The 20,848-nt window shown below is 47.1% G+C and overlaps 1 protein-coding gene and 1 pseudogene across 1 annotated transcript; both read right to left on the reverse strand.

Moving 5' to 3' along the window:
* Window positions 1–6,787: 6,787 nt before the first annotated feature.
* Window positions 6,788–10,321, reverse strand: LOC123184319 (G-type lectin S-receptor-like serine/threonine-protein kinase At1g11300; annotated as a pseudogene).
* A 4,509-nt stretch (window positions 10,322–14,830) lies between these two features.
* Window positions 14,831–18,718, reverse strand: LOC123184320 (G-type lectin S-receptor-like serine/threonine-protein kinase At1g11300). The gene is made up of 7 exons (XM_044596468.1): window positions 17,374–18,718; window positions 17,119–17,217; window positions 16,108–16,301; window positions 15,808–16,015; window positions 15,491–15,728; window positions 15,251–15,401; window positions 14,831–15,133 (listed from the first exon to the last, which is right to left on the reverse strand). Exons 1-7 carry the CDS (start codon window positions 18,716–18,718, stop codon window positions 14,831–14,833), a joined length of 2,538 nt encoding a protein of 845 aa, XP_044452403.1.
* Window positions 18,719–20,848: the final 2,130 nt, after the last annotated feature.

The following is a 20,848-nucleotide window of genomic DNA, read 5'->3' on the forward strand; positions in this document are numbered from 1 at the left end:
TAGTTCGTTATATGTATTTCATGTCCTCTGGGAAGCTTGCATTCCTCTTCCCACTTATAACCTCGAGAAGTAAGACGCCGAAATTGTAGATGTCCGACTTGGTTGAGAAAAGACCCTTGGAGGCATACTCCATCAAAATTCCTTTCAGGCTTCTCTATTAATAGATTCATGCAAAAGGAAGGCGGGCTCGAATGTGGACCCGGTGGCAATCAAAGTGCATCGTTTGTTTCCAAACTTTTGGTTCCTCCAATGTCCCAGATAATTAAATCTCCTAGGCACAAATAGTGTACGCACTACCGGACTCGCGGTCTATGCCTACGGCCACGGGCCGTCGGCATAGGAGTTATGCCGTCGGCATAGATCTATGCCTACGGTTGCCGTCGGCATAGACCCGTCGGCGTAGATATCGTCAGCGTAGTCTTGTCAGACCGTCGGCATAGTATAGCCGTCGGCATAGGTTTCCACCTCTACCACGTGGCAACCCGTGGTACTCCTGGTGGCAGGGAGTAGGCATAGCTCTGCCACGTGTCGTTCCCTGGTTCCTCCTGGCGGCAGGCCTATGCCTACGGCAAAGCCGTCGGCATAGATCTGCCACGTGGCGAGCCCTGGTAACTCCTGGGCTTATATATGCCGACGGCTTTGCCGTAGGCATAGTTTTTTTTCCCTGTTTTCTCTTTTCCAATTCATTTGACAGCATTTCAAAGCAGAATAATATGGAATTATGCAGAAATATGACAGTTCATCATCTAAACATACTCAAGTTCATCTAAACATACTCAAGTTCACCATCATCATCTAAACATACTCAAATTCATCACATCATCTAAAAGATCATCACCGGCGGAAGTTCATGAACATAAAAGTAGTGCAAGACATGGAACATCATAAAAGTAGGAACATGAAAGGCATGGTACGACGGCCACATGCACGGAATCATCAAGCAAGAGCACCTCCGCCAAAACCACCACCACCTCCGCCAAAGCCACCACCACCTCCGCCAAAACCGCCATCGCGACCACCATCACTCTGCCAGATCGGAGTGACTGGGGTCGACGGAGCAGGAGTCGAGCCACCGGTCCCCTACATGTTTCAGAAAAGATTATAACGGTAAATATGATATTATAGTGTTGAATGAACGAGAACTAGTTTGCCAGTAGTTAGGCAAATGTACTAATCGGACTATCACCGTCTAGTGCCACCCATTCATCAAACGTGGGCACGTGTGGGGGTTCTCCCGCAGGTGGTGGTGGGGGTCCCATTTGTGGTGGATCCGTGCGGTTACTCCAAGACGCCAACATAGCCTGGATGTTAGTTAAACAAGCAAACTAGAAGGTCAGAAGGAATGAAAGTGCAAAATTTTAGCTTGGTTTTAAGAGGGCAAAACTAACCGTCATCATCTGACAGTTGTAATCATCGTTTGCCTTCACTCGTTTCAAGTACTCCCGCACCTCGAGATTCCTATGCTCGACAAACTCCTTATATGCCTACATAATTTAGGTTGTTTCCAAGTGAAATGCTGAAAATAAAATGAGAATGCTAGAGAGAAAAAGATAAAGAGGAAGTACTTACAGCATGCTAGCGGGCTAAGGGAGTCTGTGAACGCCCCGTACTCTCTAACTGGCTCGGGTTGGTAGTCCGAAGCCGTGTGTACGAGATCGAAGGAGTGATCAAACCATCGAAACACGGATACCGGCCATTCTTCTTCCCCTGGATGGCCACCACCGCCGTGTCGTCGATCTGAGACTGGGCAACCTCAGCAACAGGAACATCCGGATGCAACTTCTGAAAGTGATGAGTGTAAGACCCCAGGTGCTCCTCGGTCTTGCCGTAGTACTGGCTCTCGCCCTCCTTGGGATGACTCTGCTCGCGGGCCAGCTTCCATGACTCCAGGTCTGAGAGCGGCCTCTTCAACTTGTCCTCCTGCAACGTCAAACAGAAGTTAGTCATACATAAGAACATGACGGTAAAGAAGAACAAAAATGCATCATGCACATAGATAAGGGCATAGTTATATTTTTCATTTTTTAAATGTTTTTAGTAGTTCATATTTTTCCTTCTTTATGTTTTTTATTTCATATAGATTTTTTCATGTTTTTTATAGTTATATTTTTCCTTTTTTATGTTTTTTATGTATTATTATTTCATATGGATTTTTAATGTTTTTCTAACTGCTCGGCCCTCTCCTCTCCCGGAACCACACAGAGGGGAGGGGAGGCGCCGAACTCGAGCAACTTTGTCCGCCAAGGCCGTGGCCTAGTCGCGGGTCTGGGAGCGCATGGCCGCCGACTCGCCTGCTCGATGTGGAGCTTAGTAGGTCAGCTGAGTGAAGGGGGAGGGGGGTCGTCGACGGTGGGGGTTGGGGTGGGGGCGGCGGCGGCGGCGGACCCACATCTACATCCTCGGAGGCCTCGGAGGCCGCCGGCCACAGCCGTAGATGCGCGAAGGGCAATCCGCTATGGCCGCAGAACGTCTACTACCGTGTCATCGCCGTCCGTGAGGGGGGGGGGCACGCCCCGGAGACGCGTGCCGCCTCTTTGGACATGCCACCACACCACCCCGCATGTATGAGGGCCCGGTGCGATGCTCCGGTGGCATTGCTACCCCCCAGGGCCTCCGTCCCGCCTAACCCTGTAGCGTTTGACCACGGGATCTAGCCCTTTGACTTTGCACGGACGGGCTTTGATCAGCGGACCTCCCCACCCGGTTGTGTTAGGTCAGACCATAGGAACACTTTGGAGCAACAACCGGGCCAGACCCACAGCAAGATCCCCTCCGTGTAGACCTGACGCGTCCGTTTCCCCCCTCTAGGTGCCGACGGCGGCGCCGTCCGTGAGGGGGGCACACCCCGGACACGCGTGCCGGGCGTTTGCAACCGCCACAACACTTCTAGACTTGTGAGAGGCTGCCTACGCAAGATTTGGCGGCATGCTAGCCCCCGGAGGCCGCCGGCCACAGCCGTAGACGCGCGAAGGGCAATCCGCATAGAGGGAATTTTTAGGATACTTCTCCATCACCAAAAATTATGGAAAAAATACCATCGCTCCTATAGCACATGTGCCCACGTCGTGCAAAAAAACTCATGATTTTATCGCGCTCCGATTATTTAATAATATTCACGCCGCATCGTTACCGCAGAACGTCTACTACCGTGTCATCGTCGTCCGTGTGTGGGGGGGGGGGGGCACGCCCCGGAGACGCGTGCCGCCTCTTCGGACATGCCACCACACCACCCCGCATGTATGAGGGCCCGGTGCGACGCTCCGGTGGCATTGCTACCCCCCAGGGCCCCCGTCCCGCCTAAGCGTGTAGCGTTTGACCACGGGATCTAGCCCTTTGACTTTGCACGGACGGGCTTTGACCAGCGGACCTCCTCACCCGGTTGTGTTAGGTCAGCCCATAGGAACACTTTGGAGCAACAACCGGGCCAGACCCACAGCAAGATCCCCTCCGTGTAGACCCGACGCGTCCGTTTCCCCCCTCCAGGTGCCAGCGGCGGCGCCGTCCGTGAGGGGGGGCACACCCCGGACACGCGTGCCGGGCGTTTTCAACCGCCACAACACTTCTAGACTTGTCAGAGGCTACCTACACAAGATTTGGCGGCATGCTAGCCCCCGGAGGCCGCCGGCCACAACCGTAGACGTGTGAAGGGCAATCCGTGTAGAGGGAATTTTTAGGATACTTCTCCATCACCAAAAATTATGAAAAAATACCATCGTTCCTATAGCACATGTGCCCACGTCGTGCAAAAAAACTCATGATTTTATCGCGCTCCGAGTATTTAATAATATTCACGCCGCATCGTTACCACAGAACGTCTACTACCGTGTCATCGCCGTCCGTGAGGGGGGGGGGGCACGCCCCGGAGACGTGTGCCGCCTCTTCGGACATGCCACCACACCACCCCGCATGTATGAGGGCCCGGTGCGACGCTCCGGTGGCATTGCTACCCCCCAGGGCCCCCGTCCCGCCTAATCGTGTAGCGTTTGACCACGGGATCTTGCCCTTTGACTTTGCACGGACAGGCTTTGACCAGCGGGCCTCCCCACCCGGTAGTGTTAGGTTAGCCCATAGGAACACTTTGGAGCAACAACCGGGTCAGACCCACAGCAAGATCCCCTCCGTATAGACCCGACGCATCCGTTTCCCCCCTCCAAGTGCCGCGGCGGCGCCGTCCGTGAGGGGGGGCACACCCCGGACACGCGTGCCGCCTCTTCGAACATGCCACAACACCACCCCGCATGTATGAGGGGCCGGTGCGACGCTCCGGTGGCATTGCTACCCCCAGGGCCCCCGTTCCGCCTAACCCTGGAGCGGTTGACCACGAGATCTAACCCTTTAACTTTCCACGGACCGGCTTTAAACAGTGGACCTCTCCACCCGGTTGTGTCAGGTCAGCCCAAAGGGACACCTGGGAGCAACATCCGGGGCCAAACCGACAGCTACATCCCCTCCCTGTAGACCCGATGCGTCCGTTTCCTCCCTCCAGGTGCCGGCGGCGGCGCCTTGCGTTATGGGGACCACGCCCCGGAGATGCGTGCCGCCTCTTCGGACATGCCACAACACCACCCGGTTGTGGTAGGTCATCCCATAGAAACACTTCGGAGCAACGTCCCCTCCGTATAGACCCGATGCGGCTGTTTCCGCCCTCCAGATGCCGGCGGCGGCGCTGTCCGTGAGGGGGGCACACCGCGGACGTGAGGGGGTCACACTCCGGAGACGGGTGCCGGGAGTTTGCAACCACCAGAAAACTTCTGTCGGCATAGCTGTTTTTGATTTTAATAAAATATAATGTCCTATATTCAAAAGAACATGACGGCACATTATTAATGTGCTCGAAAAAAAACAAACTATATATATATTCATAATCTATGAAAAAATTACAAACTACATAAATATATTCATATAATACATAAAAAAGCATAAAAAGATATGTAAAAAAAGCATAAAAACATATGTAAAAAAACACATTGAAAAAGAAATAACTATGCCGACGGCTAAGCCGTCGGCATAGGTAGCGATGCCACGTGGCACCTATTTCGACGGCTTAGCCGTAGGCATAGTTATACTTTTTATTTTTTTAATGTTTTTAATAGTTTATATTTTTTCTTCTTTATGTTTTTTATTTCATGTAATTTTTTTGATGTTTTTTATAGTTATATTTTTCCTTTTTCATTTTTTTGTATTATTATTTCATATGTAAAAAAAGCATAAAAACATAGTATGTAAAAAAAGCATAAAAACATATGTAAGGAAACAGAAGTAAAAAAAATAACTATCCCGTCGGCATTGCCGTCGGCATAGAGACGGCAGGGTTTGGGTGGGCGCCGTGCCACGGATCAGTGACGTGGCGCCTACGCCGACGGCAGCCGTCGGCATATCTGCGCCGCGGATCAGTGACGTGGCGTGCGGATATATGCCGACGGCCGCCCGTCCCGACCGTCGGCATAGGTTTGACGCCGTTAGCCGCTGGTCACGGGCGGGGTCGCCGGGCCCGCAGGTATGCCGATGGCTGGTTTATGCCGACGGCTGCTGTCGGTGTTTATGCATCTAGGTCGACGGCTCTTCTGTACCGACGGCTACCGTCGGCGTAGATCGGGGTAGCCCGACGGCCAGTCTAAGCCGACGGCCAGGACAAGGCTGTCGGCATAGCTCCATGTAGGCCGACGGCAGCCGTCGGCATAGTTTTGGCCGTCGGCGTAGAGCCGTTTTCCAAGAGTGACGTACATGAACTAAGTCTAATGATGATCTGAAGTCTTAAATGTCACTCATATATATATGCATATCCATCTGCTAGTGTCCACTTTCCCTCTCACAAATTGCCAACGCCAACAATCAAGCATTCATCTTATATGCGTGTCTAGAATAGGGTGCACCATGTTTTTCAATTGCTCGCGACATATCTACCCATTATATCTAGAGAAAAATAAGAGGTTTTTTTGGCATCTCATTTTATGAGCTCCTCTTTCATTCTTCATATGGATTAAGGGTGTGTGTAACTAACAGTCGACTGATTTTCATTTAATCATAAGTCATGTGGAGCACGACGACTTCCCGACCGTCTACTACAACAAGTTGTGCCCGACTCCGGCGATGGAGGGGCGATGACGGCGGCGCGCCTTCGGCTCGCTTCAATGTTGGTAGTCGTCGTTAGGTGGTCTACGGATCTAGATGTAATTTCTATTATTTCTGGTATTCGTTGTACTGCCATGATTGAAAATGAATAGGTCGGAAATTTTCTCGCAAATTTTTTTTTTTGTGTCCAACCACCACGTGTGCAGCCTTTAGTCAAATTTTGGACTGATTGTCCACAAGACACAAAACAGGCCAGGTACAAATAATGTACTCAGGACCTGTACTAAACCACCTTGTGGAGCTGCTACTGATGGTTGGACTGAAAATCCACCACATGGCCATTCCAATCACCCGCAGTTTAGACTTCACAGCTGCGTATGAACGCTCGCGCACTTCACCTCAGTCAACATGCTTTGTCTGTGATTTTGTCTGACTGTCCTGTCATTTCTTTAGAAACTAAGCACAAAACCCATCATAAGAGTGGCAGAGAAGAACAACGCCACCTAATCACTTGTGTCCAATAAGTACTGAATTTTGTTGTTTTAAGTATCTTAATTACTATTCTCACTGAGACAGCTATCAAGCCCAAAATGGAATAAAAATCCCATTCAAAGATGATGACTTCTAAACAACACACAATGTATGCCCAGTTTGTTGGGACATGCATTCTTTCGGCAATGCTCGATACATCTATAGAAACAAAAGCATTGTTATTTCAACGTCCCTCTATTTCGGTAAGAGTAAAACTGTTTGCGGAAGTCTGAATATCTTCTCTGATTTGCTCCATTTCAATTCTTCGTCGCACGAAGTAGGCCGGACGATTGGGGTCCGGAAGTGTGGTGCTTCCATTCTCTAGGACGAACACAACATATGACATAAGTGGCCTGTCATCTGGGTTCTCCTCGACACACAAGAGTGCCACATGGATGCAAAGCACAACTTCATCTAGTGAACAAGCATCCATGATAGATGAGTCCGGCAACTCCTCTGCCCTTCCTTCTTTCCACATAGCTAGTCCATGACTGAAACAACCAAGAAGCTCATATTATTATGTTTCTTTTTGTTAGTCAAAATAAAAAAATGTTTTCAAAACTGGATCCATTTTTCAAATGAAAATTCCGAGAAGTCTTCTGTGTACTCACATAGATTATGAGGCTAGGGAAACCCATGGTTTGACTATTGGAGTTTCTTCTAATACCAGTTACAACCTCTAATAGTAACACACCGAAGCTGTATACATCAGACTTGGTAGAGAAGAGGCCTTCCATTGCATACTCAGGAGCCATGTAGCCACTACTTGATCATTTTATTGCAAGAGTTACTAAACTGAGAGTTTTTTTATAAAAATAAGTTAATATGATATTTCTTTCAATGGATACTCACTAGGTCCCAACAATGCGTTGAGTATTTGCATTTTGTTGGTTATCGCCAAATATCCCCGCCATACCAAAATCCGCTATCTTGGGTTTCATCTCTGCATCTAGCAAAACATTTCCAGCTTTCAGGTCTCTGTGAATTATTGTGAGTCTTGAATCTTGGTGGAGATAAAGAAGCCCCCTTGCGACCCCTTTGATTATATTAAACCGTGTCGACCAATCCAGTCGCAATTTTCTTGAGTCATCTGTAAATAGAGGGAATGTAAGAAAAATAATGTTTTGAGATGTTATAGGATATGATGGCGTGTTCCTAGAATATGTACCAAAAAGGGTAGCATCCAAACTCTTGTTAGGCATATATTCATAAATCAATAACTTTTCATCCCTGTCGGCGCAACACCCAAGGAGTTGAACCAAGTTTCTATGTTGCAATTTGGCAATTAGAATTACTTCATTGCTGAATTCCTTTGTTCCTTGCCGAGAATCCTTACTAAGCCTTTTGATAGCAACTTCTTGACCACCTAACATTCCCTAGAGAATTTGAAAGTAAAACCCTAGATACATGAGCCACTAAATTATGTTGGTATTACAATGAATAATATAGAAAATTCTTGAATATGTTACCTTGTAAACTTTGCCAAAGCCTCCATGTCCAATCTTACACGTTTCACTGAAGTTGTGAGTTGCTATGGCAATTTCCTCAAATCTTACAAATGGAAATTCATGATCATGGGGAGGGTTTCCTACATCAAGCTGACCCAATGATAAATTTTTGCGTTTTCTCCATTGTTCACTCTTACCTGCTTCCACAATATTATAATCATTTATTCTTTGATGAGTATATCATGGAAATAGAAATAATAAATGAAATGTTCTTTTTTACTCTTGGAACCCACTGGTGTTCGACTAATACCCCCCTTATGAACACATACTTTCCCTAGAATCCCCCTGTCATCCCTACCTCCTCACCCCCATAGCATGTGCAGTGTTCACTCAATCAGTCTCACCTATATCCTCGATACCTCGAATTCATAGCAAGGTTACACATCATCACTCTTTGTTTTATGAAGGCAGGTGATGTCGAGTATGGTTTCTCTGGCATGTGGACTCCATTATTATTTTTAGTAGATTGTCCATTGTGATTACATCATTTGGTTAAAGCAAGCTAGACTCGTATAAGGGTTATTTTCTCTAGTTTTATGTGTCCAAATGATGTCAAGATTTTGTAGTCCAAGGGTACAACACGACAGTAAATATGAATTGCAAGCTTAGATGGAATATCTCATTTTTGAGAGGGGGGGGGGGGGTTTGCTAAATGCACCTTTAAATTTTAACCATGCAAAGGCTATGAATAGGAGTACCAGAACAGTTGCTAAAACTGGCAGCGCAATCCTCCCTGCATTGCTCTCTCCCCTTTTACCTGTGCAATACATACATAGCGTAAACATGGCAAACAATAGAAGTACTCCAATAACAAACTAGTAAAGGGAGAGATTTTCATTTGAAACTTAGTACAAGGAGAGAATGCGGTACCAGCTGTCACATCTAGGCCAGCAAGTCGGAGATAGAGCGTGTTTCTACCAAACACCGCGCCAAGCTTTTCGGTGTCAACCAACTCCCCGCCCCAAACCAAGCACCTTGTCACGTTTCCTCCAGACCTGCTACTGCTCAGGTTAGCATGCGCGTACGCCACACAGGAGCAGTTGCCACTGCACTCTGTTGCGCACTCCTAGAATGTACTCTTGCCCCCGCCGACGAGTGTGAACTTGTCAGGCGGCTTCATCCCCGGCAAGGCCAAGAAACCTTCACCACACCCTCCCAATGGCTCCTTCCGCTGGCATCCCATAGAAAACCTGCCACCGGCCCACTCCTCCATGCTAGACGGCTCAAAACCATCTAGGCACTTGCATGTTGGGATAGGTGTTGCCGTCATATCACAGTAGCCGTACGGACCGCAATAGCCGTATAGGCTGCATTGAACGGAGGGCCATTTCACGAGGACCTCCCACGCCAACAACCTATTGTTCCAGCTCTGGATTTGGAACTCGCCGGAGTAGGTCAGCACAAACCTAGTGTGCGGGGCTCCATCGGAGAGGCTATATGTGAGGTAGATCTCCTCGTCATTGTCAACGATGGCATGGTACATGATGACCCCTGTGCTAGCGTTCGCCTGTTGGTATCGGCCCTCGCTCATCACAAGGTCCCCTGTCCATGGGGCACTGCGCAACACCGGGTGCTTCCCGTCCCAGACGAATACCTGGAGGAACGTGGTGGGATCCATAAGAAAAACGGCCCGGCGAGGGGTCGCCGGGGCCTTTCCAGGATACGAGGCGGTCACCGCCATCGTCGGTGTTGTACTTGCCCCGAAGCTTCATACCTGGGAGGTACGTGTCGGTGTGGTGGTCGAAGCTCTGCCACAGTGTGGTGCCGTTTGACGACCGGATAACAAGGTTGCCAGTGTTCAAAAGCACCGCCACAAGGGTAGACGACCCCGGTGTAGCGGATAGGTTGGTCGTCGTCCAGAAGATATTACCGCTGCCATCGCCATTAGAGAGAATGAGATTGGAGGAGTTGGTGAGTGAGAGCACCGGTGAAGAGGAAGAGCTGTTGATGACCGGGGTTTCTCGGTTGGCAACCCACACCACGGTGAGCTCTAGAATGTCGTTGTACCATATGCCAAGGTATAACTTGGCTGGGGTACTGGTGGAGTTGGTAGGGGAGAAGAAGCCCAAGGCGAAAGCACCGCCATCCGAGATGATGGTGCTGCCAGGGGAGAGCGGCTTACCAGGGACAAGCCGGTCGTCGGACGCACCGAACGGCAGGACCAGAAGGATCAACACCGCGGCGCGGCAGGTGAGGGCCAGCCAATCCATAGATTAGCCAGGCCACAAAAATCTTAGTGCAAAACTATAGTTTGCAAAGGGGGGTGGAAGTAAGTGTATATAGACTTTGCACCGATTGAGCCTTGGTCTACAAGCCAAAAAAGAAAAGGTTTGACGAAGACGAAGCACATGCAGCATCCTGGCATTTTCGTCCGTAGAAGAAGCAGATGACCTAATAATAACTTATTAATGATGCAAGTTTTTGGAATGCTAGCAGGTTGGTTTGGGAGCTGAGAGCGTATTGGAGATGTGGAGTTTACATTTCAGCTGTCCACGTCGGAGTTGGGATACCACCGTCACTGCTGAGTAGACAGACTAGTGACTGCTCAAACATTAAGCATTTGTGCTGATAAAATTAACCAGCTCCAGCGTGGCTGGATCCCTGTAGTAATTCTAGTTGTTGCGTGGTCAAACCTAAAGCAAATGTACGACCAACGGACAAGCTTGGTGTTTCCTACCGTGTCCGTGTGCAGACTGAATGTTTTTCGGTTCCTTGCCACGTCACAACTTAGCAAGTTGCGGGTGACAACTTGTCAAGTTTTTTCTAAACACAGTACAACTGAAGTCGCTCATAAATATTAGCATACACTCATCCCTATGAACGCACGCAGTTATCACAGGCGCCTCGCAGTCGACGGAAACGTCTCCTCCCACAGAACGAACATTACCGAAAGCCTAAAATAAATCTAGGAATAATGCGAGTACCAATGTCAAATTTAGGATTTGAACTCTGGTGGGTAGTAGATCTTGTACCTTGGCAGGATAGTACCTCCTCCTGGTACATCCATACTTGGGATAGGCTCAAAGCCATCCATTATACCGGCCTTCCAAGAGGGACTGTGAGGAAGGCCAACATCCATCGGTCGGTGTGTGTTGTGTTGTTATCTGGTCTTCTCCCCCATTGAGGGGCGGCATCGGATGTATACCCGGACTGGCAACCTAGATTGCTGGTAGCATATATCAATAAAGGTCACTACTTCATACCGATCATTGGTTCAGCTGTGTTAGTCGATATGATTCATCGTGAACCATTATCTTAAATTCTGTCCCAGCCTTACTTTCGGTCGCGGTGGGCTCCTGCGTAGCTCATGTTGGGCCGTTAAATTGTGCGTGTTCCACCTGCGTCTCATTGCCTGTTTCCATATCTTGACATGGCATCTTCTCGACGACCACAGTCTGATCTCTCATTCTTGCAATATGTACAGGTTGTATTTTTTGGTTTCATGTGTTGAGATATTAGTATGCACAAGGGTACACCGTGCATGATCTTGGCCATTTCTCAAAAGAAAGAAAAAAGATGAAATACTGTTAGATTTAAGACACATTTTAAAATATTCCAAATCACCTTTAGCTATAAAACATTTCAGGAAGAGATGATCAATTGTCTCTTCGCATTCACAAAACTGGCAACTCTTGTCACCTTTCGGAAGAAAACTCCATAACTTGTCCTTGGTTGGAATAATAGTATTTCTCGGATCTCGGTACCAACCATATCAACACCTTGAGTCTAAGAGGTAGTTTGACTTTCTAGAGAAATTTATGGGAAATCCGAGAGTTGGCTCAACGAGCTTCCCATAGAAGGAGCAAATTGGAAATCACTTGCTATGTTTTCTTTCTGAAATCATTCAGAGTCTGTTTTGAATAAAAAGCAATAGGAGGCCCCCGTATACACAGGGGCGGAGAGAGGGAGGGGCGAGCAGGGGCTAGACCCCTGCCAATGGCTCGCCCCCCTCAACGATTTATAGCAGGTAGTCCAGTGTATATACGCTAATGGCCGCAGCTAATTATCTAATTAGCCCATACTATTAGCCCATATACGTGAATAAATAATTTAGACGTGTCGTACCGAATTACAACAGCCCAAAGCCCACAATGCGGGTGGTTGTTTTAGCCCACAGCAGTGCCTCTGGACGTGAATACGTGCTCGATCAGATCGATCGATTGATCTGATTCTAGGGCGTTTGTCTTGTCAGCATGCATGTTCCTCTAGGGCGTTTGTCGCCGGCGTCGGCCGCCGCTAGCGCGTCTCCTGGTCAGGCGTTTGCGACTGGCCGCCGTTTGTGCGTATCCTGTTAGGACGCTTGCCGCCGGCCGAGGGCCGACGCTTGTGCATATCCACGACGACGAAACCTTCCACTGTTCTACGGTTTGTAGTTGGCAAGATGCAATCAGATGACGCCTGGAGTTAGGATATAAGCAGGTACCATTATGCACTAAGCTATTATTTATTACTTCCTCCATTCACAATATAAGATGTTCTACCATTTTCTCATTTAGATGTATACATGCGCATTTCAACGTTTTTGTCCAATCCTTTCACTCTGCATAAAGTCTATCCATTTGTCCCATAATATAGTATCGTTTTGGAAACTAAAACAGCTTGCAAAACAATCTTGTATTATAGGATGCAGGGAGTATATTAAAATATTCCAAAACATCTTATATTCGTGAACCGAGAAAGTATTATTTTTATAGATCATGATTTTAGTCGGGTTATTTAGCATTGTGCATAAAACAGTAAAAAATAGTCAGACACGTCTCCACACAAAATGGGAGACGACTCTCATAGGCGTTACACTATTAGGAAGAAAAAGCCTTAAAGATCAGATGAGATAATCAACTTGTTGGATGTTGGTAATCATACAACTCAATTTATAATCTAATATAGATAAATGTAATTTTATTTTGTAAGTACCAAACATATATTTGTATATGCATTGACATCAAGGCCAGCGTGATGTTTTGTCTCTTGTGTGATCATTGGCTTTTCGCCCCCCTTAAGTTCAAATCCTGGCTCCGCCCCTGCGTATACAGGTCTTGTGTATCTAGTTCATTATATGTATTTCGTGTCCTGTGGGAAGCTTGCATTCCTCTTCCCACTTATAATCTCGAGAAGTAAGACGCCGAAATTGTAGATGTACGACTTGGCCGACAAAAGACCCTTGGAGGCATACTCCATCAGAATTCCTTCAAGCTTCTAGATCACTACATTCATGCAAAAGGAAGGCGGGCTCCAATGTGGACCCGGTGGCAATCAAAGTGCATCGTTTGTTTCCAAACTCTTGGTTCCTCCAATGTCTCAGATAATTAAATCTCCTAGGCACAAATAGTGTATGTACATGAACTAGGTCTAATGATGATCTAAAGTCTTAAATGTCACTCATATTATATATATATATATATATATATATATATATATATATATATATATATATATATATATATATATATATAGAGCCTGGCTCCAATTCTGGTAAAATAAAAAGCAACGAGCTGAACTTCCTAATTGGAATGATTCCCCGCTCTAATTAGACGATATATATTGCCAACGCCAACCACCAAGCATCCATCTTATATGCATGTCTAGAATAGGGTGTAGTGCACAATGTTTTTCAATTGCTCGTGACATTTTGCCCGATCAGTCTGGCAGGCAGCGTCGCGTAGATATGGTTGCGCTGTGCTCAAAGAAGCGCGGGACGCAGAAAGGGGCTAAGGACGATGCTGCTGCTGATCACTTGGGAGCTTTGGAAAGAGAGGAACGCGTGTGTGTTTAGAGGAAAAACGCCTCAGACGGAGGATGTTCAGCGAGCCATCAAGACCACGATGGAGCTCTGGCGGCTAGCAGGAGCTCGATGCATTGAGGCCCCATTCGGGGAAGATGTAGTGAGATAAAACACACTGGTCATGTAGCTGGCCTAGTTTTGGCCATTCTTAGCTCCTTTAAAACCACGATCACTTGATCACTCATGTATTTCCCGCTGCTTTCTTCTAAATCAATGAAGCCGGTGAACCCGGATCTTTTAAAAAAAAATTGCTCGTGACATATCTACTCATTATATAGAGAGAAAAGAGGTTTTTTTGGCATCTCTTTTTGATGAACTTCTCTTTCATTCTTCATATAGATTAAGGGTGTGTCTAACTAGCAATCGACTGATTTTCATTTAATCATAAGTCAAATTTTGTGTCCAATCATTTTGCGCCATGTTTGCAGGCTTTAGTCAAAATTTGGACTGACCGCCCACAAGACACAAAACAGGCCAGGTACAAACAGTGTACTCAGGACCTGTACTAAACCACCTTGCAGAGCTGCTACCGATGATTGGACTGAAAATCTACCACATGGCCATTCCGATCACCCGCAGTTTAGACTTCAAAGCTGCGTATGAACGCTTGCACACTTCACCTCAGTCAACATGCTTTGTCTGTGATTTTGTTTGACCGACCTGTCATTTCTTTAGAAACTAAGCACAAAACCCATTGTAAGAGTGGCAGAGAAGAACAACGCCACCGAATCAATTGTGTCCAATAAGTACTGAATTTTGTTGTTTTAAGTATCTTAATTGCTATTCTTACTGAGACTGCTATCAGGCCCAAAACGGAATAAAAAACCCATACAAAGATGATGACTTCTGAACAACACACAATGCATGCCCAGTTTGTTGGGACATACATTCTTTCGGCAATGCTCGATACATCTATAGAAAGAAAAGAATTGTTATTTCAACGCCCCTCTATTTCAGTAAGAGTAAAACCGTTTGCGGAAGTCTGAATATCTTCCCTGATTTGCTCCATTTCAATTCTTCGTCGCGCGAAGTAGGCCGGACTATTGGGGTCAGGAAGTGTGGTGCTTCCATTCTCTAGGACGAACACAACATATGACATAAGCGGCCTATCATCTGGGTTCTCCTCGACGCACAAGAGTGCCACATGGACGCAAAGCACAACTTCATCTACTGAACAAGTATCCATGATAGATGAGTCTGGTAACTCCTCTGCCCGCCCTTCTTTCCACATATTCCATGACTGAAAACAACCAAGATGATCATGTTATTTTTATTTTATATGGTTAGTCAAAATCATTTTTTAGAACTAGACCCACTATTCAAAATAGGACTTGTGAGAAGTCTTTTGTGTACTCACATAGATTATGAGGCTAGGGAAACCCATGGTTCCACTATTGGAGTTTCTTCTAATACCAGTTACAACCTCTAATAGCAACACACCAAAGCTATATACATCGGACTTGGTAGAGAAGAGGCCTTCCATTGCATACTCAGGAGCCATGTAGCCACTGCTTGATCATTTCAGTTGCAAGAGTTACTAAATTGAGAGTTTTTTTTCTAAGAAGCTAATATGTATTTTTTTTCAATGGATACTCACTAGGTCCCGACAATGCGTTGAGTATTTGCATTTTGCTGGTTATCTCCAAAGATCCTCGCCATACCAAAATCCGCTATCTTGGGTTTCATATCTGCATCTAGCAAAACGTTTCCAGCTTTCAGGTCTCTATGAATTATTGTCAGTCTTGAATCTTGGTGGAGATAGAGAAGTCCCCTTGCGACCCCTTTGATTATATTAAACCGTGTCGACCAATCTAGTAACAATCTTCTTGAGTCATCTGTAAATAGAAGGAATGTAAGCAAAGAAATGTTTTTGAGTTATTATATGATATGATGGCGTGTTGCTAGAATATGTACCAAAAAGGGTAGCATCCAAGCTCTTGTTAGGCATATACTCATAAATCAACAATTTTTCATCCCCTTCCGCGCAACATCCAAGGAGTTGAACCAAGTTCCTATGTTGCAATTTTGAAATTAGAATTACTTCGTTCCTGAATTCCTTTGTTCCTTGTTGAGAATCCTTACTAAGCCTTTTGATAGCAACTTCTTGACCACCTAACATCCCCTAGAGAATTTGAAGGTAAGACCTAGATTGATGAACCACATAATTATGTTGATATTACAATGAATAATATAGAAAATTGTTGAATGTGTTACCTTGTAAACTTTGCCAAAGCCTCCACGTCCAATCTGACATGTTTCACAGAAGTTGTGAGTTGCTATGGACATTTCCTCAAATCTTACAAATGGAAATTTACGATCACGGTGAGGGTTCCCTTCATCAAGTTCATAAGAGATACACATGCCATCCAATGATGAACTTTTGCGTTTTCTCCACTTTTCGATCTTACCTGCTTCCACAATATTATAATAATTTATTCTTTGATGAGCATATCATGGAGACATAAATAATAATGAAATGTTCTTCTTGACCCTTGGAACCATTGGTGTTCCCTAACACACCCCCTTATGAATTTACAAAACCAAAGAAACATAATTCATGAGGCACTTCAGTCGCTGTCGAAAATGATAAACCTGACAATGTGGCCAGGAATTAACATATAAGATAAAGGTCATGTGTTGGAAAAAATGCCTTTCCCTTGAATCCCCCTCTCACCGCTACCTCCTCATCCCCATAGCATGTTCATTGTGCACTCAATCAGCCTCACCCATATCCTCGAGACCTCGTTTTCATAGCATGGTAACACGGCATGGCTCTTGTTTTATGGAACCAGGCAATATCAAGTATGATTTCCCTGGCATGTGGACTTCAATATTATTTGGTACTCCCTCCGATTCAAAATAAAACCATGACACTTATTTTGGATTGGAGGGAGTAGTAGATTGTCCATTGTGATAAAATCGTTTGGTAAGCTAACCTCGTCGAAGGGTTATTTGCTCTAGTTTTATGCGTCCGGGATTTCATGATTTGCTCTAGTTTTATGTGTCCAAAGGAATTCATGATTTTACATGGTACTCCCTCCGTCCGGAAATACTTGTCACCAAAATGAATAAAAAGGGATGCATCTAGACGTATTTTAGTTGTAGATACATCTCTTTTTATCCATTTTGATGACAAGTATTTTCGGACGGAGGGAATAGTAAATTATGAACTGCAAGCTCAATCGTTTTTAAGAGAGAGAGGGGGTGGGGGTGGGGTAAATGCACCTTTAAATTTTAACCATGCCAAGGTTATGCATAGGAGTACCATAACACTTGCTAAAACTGGCAGCCCAATCCTCACTGTGTTGCTCGTAGTCCTTTTACCTGTTGCAATGCATATACGTAAAAATGGCAAACAACAGAAGTACTTCAGTAACAAACTACTCCCTCCGTAGTGTCAAAAACGTTCTTATATTATGGGACGGAGGGAATAGTAAAAAAAGATATTAAAAAAACTTTGTACAGGGAGAGAATGGGTACCGTCCGCCACATATAGGCCAGCAACTCGGAGATAGAGCGTGTTGCTACCAAACACATCACCAAGCTTTCCCGTGTCAATCAACTCCCCATCCCAAACCAAGCACCCTGTCACGTTTCCTTCAGACCCGCCACTGCTCAGGTTAGCATGTGCGTATGCCACACAAGAGCAGTTACGGTTGCACTCTGCTGCACACTCCTCGAACGTACTCTTACCCCCGCCGACGAGTGTGAACTTGTCGGGCGGCTTCATCCCCGGCAAGGCCAGGAAACCATCACCGCACCCGCCCAATGGCTCCTTCCGCCGGCATCCCATAGAGAACCTGCCACCGGTCCACTCCTCCGTGCTAGCCGGCTCGAAACCATCTAGGCACTTGCACGTTGGGACAGGTGCTGCCGTCTGATCACAGTAGCCGTACGGACCGCAATAGCCGTATAGGGTGCATTGAACGGAGGGCAACTTCACGAGGACTTCCCACACCAACAACCTGTTATTCCAGCTCTGGGTTTGGTACTCCCCGGAGTAGGTCAGCACATGCCTAGTGTGCGGGGCGCCATCTGAGAGGCTATATGTGATGTAGATCTCCTTGTCATTGTCGACGACGGCAAGATAGATGATGACCTCTGTGCTGGCATTCGTCTGTTGGTACCGGCGCTCGCTTGTCACAAGGTACCCTGTCCATGGGGCGCTGCGCAACACCGGGCGCTTCCCGTCCCAGAGGAACACCTGGAGGAACGTGGTGGGATCGATTCCATAAGAGAAGCGGCCCGGCGAGGGGTCGCCCGGGCCCTTCCAGGATACAAGGCGCTCACCGCCATCATGCGTGTTGTACTTGAGCCCGACCTTCATGCCAGGGAGGAATGTGTCAGTGTGGTGGTCAAAGCTCTGCCACAACGTGGTGCCGTTTGACGACCGGATAACAAGGTTGCCGGTGTTCAAAAGCACCGCCATAGGGGTAGACGAGCCTATGGCAGCGGCCATGTTGGTCGTCCTCCAAATGACACGGCCGCTGCCATCTCCATCAGAGAGAATGAGATTTGAGGTCTTGGTGAGTGAGAGCACCGGTGAAGAGGAAGTGATGTTGATGGCCGGGTTTTCTCGGTTGCCGACCCACACCACGGTGAGCTCTGGGATGTCGTTGTACCATATGCCAAGGTACAACTTGGGCGAAGTACTGGTGGAGTTGTTTGGGGAGAAGAAGCCCAAGGCGAAAGCACCGCCATCGGAGACGATGGTATTGCCAGGGGAGAGCTGCTTGCCGGGGACAAGCCGGTCGTCGGACGCACCGAACGGCAGGAGCAGAAGGATCAACACCGCGGCGCGGCAGGTGAGGGCCAGCCAATCCATAGATTAGCCAGGCCACAAAAAATCTTAGTGCAAAACTATAGTTTGCAAAGGGGGGTGGGAGTAAGTGTATATAGACTTTGCACCGATTGAGCCTTGGTCTACAAGCCAAAAAAGAAAAGGTTTGACGAAGATGAAGCACATGCAGCATCCAGGCATTTTCGTCCGTGGAAGAAGAAGATGGAATGCTAGCAGGTTGGTTTGGGAGCTGAGAGCGTATTGGAGATGTGGAGTTTACATTTCAGCTGTCCACGTCGGAGTTGGGATGCCACCGTCACTGCTGAGTAGATAGACTAGTGACTGCTCAAACATTAAGCATTTGTGCTGATAAAATTAACCAGCTCCAGCGTGGTTGGATCCCTGTAGTAATTCTAGTTGTTGCATGGTCAGACCTAACACAAATGTACGACCAACGAACAAGCTAGGTGTTTCCTACCGTGTCCGTGTGCAGACTGAATGTTCTTTCTCTTCCTCGCCACGTCACAACTTAGCAAGTTTTTTTTTCTTTTGCGGGTGACAACGTGCCAAGTTTTTTTGAACACAGTACAATCAAAGTCGCTCACAAACACGAGCATACACCCATCCCTATAAACACATGCTACAGTCGATAGAAACGTTTCCTCACACTGAACGACAATTGCCGGAAGCCTGAAATAAATCTAGGATTAATGCGAGCACCAATGTCAAGTTTATGACTTAAACTCTGGTGGGCAGTAGATTTTGAGACCTTTTACGGTACATCAAATCTATTTAGACCGTTCATTTTATGTGATTGGAGGGTCCAGATGAGTAAATATTACTGTAGATTTCTAGTAGTATATTGAGTAGTTAGGGGCATTTTAGGTAGGTAAAACTATTTATCCATCAAGCAGACAGGTTCACGCATGCACGTCTCCTGCGAGGGCTCCCAACTGAACATCGGCGCTGGCACCGCTGCTTGCCGCGTTCTCGTCCGTTACCGCCTAAGGTGAGCCGTAGTCAAAGTTGATGTCAAGTATGCCGCCGGACACGTCGGGCACCTCGCACAACTTTGATCTCCAGCTTGACTCGCCCGCCGTATCCTTCCATGCAAAACGGCTCCTCCTCGCTGCCATTGCCCATGCACGACCAAGAACGGCCTCCATCTCGCCGGCGAACTCCATGAGCTCACCGTTCGTGTGGCTGAAAAGCCGACCAGTCTAAACCGCTGAACGGACGCCCGGAGACGCCGTCGTAGCAGGTTTTCATCGGGTTCATCCTGGCACGACGCGACGGCCTTCGTCGCTTGCATGAGACTCGAGAGGCGGCGACGGGCAGAGCTCCGTAGGGGTGGGATCGAAGATGGGAACGCGGGTATGTTAGGTTCTCCTTGTCACACTTCAGCTCCTCCAACTAGTCCCCGCCGGACGCCTCCGGGACAACTATAGCAACCTTGACAGGAGCTGCCCGATGCCCCTGGCCTACGAGCACCTCCGGGTCGACCAGCTGCCTCACAGGAGGTGCCCGATGCTCCTGGCATGCGAGCACGGGGGCAGCGTCTTGCGTTTCAACCACGCCGGCACGACCTCGTCGCCTCGGTGATTCTCCCGCAAAGCCACTCCGGCAGCCAAGGGAGCAGTAGCGGCGTGGCATCAGGAGTAGCAGACGAACAAGACGGTGTGGATGGGATGAGATTAATTAACTAGTTAGATCAATCAGGATTAAACAGAGAAAAGATAAATCTATCTTTAATATAGAATTACCATTATATCCTAGAGTTTAAATTTTACCGATCCATATTAACCGTTAGATCAACTAAATACTACTCACTCTATTGAGTAGTATGATGTACCGTAAAATATCTCTAGATTTTGTATATTAGCAGAATGGTTGTAGCTGGTACCTCCTCTTGGTACATCCATACTCGGGATATGCTCAGCAACTGAGCCATCCATTATACCGGCCTTTCTTAGAGGGACTGTGTGTGCATACCAAGATAGAAAGGCAACACAGTCCAGAGGAAGGCCAACATCCATTGGTCGGTGCGTGGTTTGTTCTTATCTGGTCTTCTCCCCCATTGAGGAGCGGCATCGGATGTATATCCTGATTAGCAACCTAGATTGCTGGTAGCCTATCAATAAAGGTCACTACATACTGATCATTGGTTCAGCTGTG

Source organism: Triticum aestivum, chromosome 2A (assembly GCF_018294505.1).
Source record: "Triticum aestivum cultivar Chinese Spring chromosome 2A, IWGSC CS RefSeq v2.1, whole genome shotgun sequence".
NCBI classification, from domain to species: domain Eukaryota; kingdom Viridiplantae; phylum Streptophyta; class Magnoliopsida; order Poales; family Poaceae; genus Triticum; species Triticum aestivum.

What these genes read in the sequence shown, in the direction of transcription:
- LOC123184320 (XM_044596468.1), bottom strand. Translation starts at nt 18,718, where the DNA reads ATGGATTGGCTGGCCCTCACCTGCCGCGCCGCGGTGTTGATCCTTCTG. An exon ending in GGCATGGTTAAAATTTAAAG is followed by an intron (nt 16,302 to 17,118) that starts GTGCATTTACCC and finishes TTGTGGAAGCAG; the next exon opens with GTAAGATCGAAAAGTGGAGA. An exon ending in GCTTTGGCAAAGTTTACAAG is followed by an intron (nt 16,016 to 16,107) that starts GTAACACATTCA and finishes CAAATTCTCTAG; the next exon opens with GGGATGTTAGGTGGTCAAGA.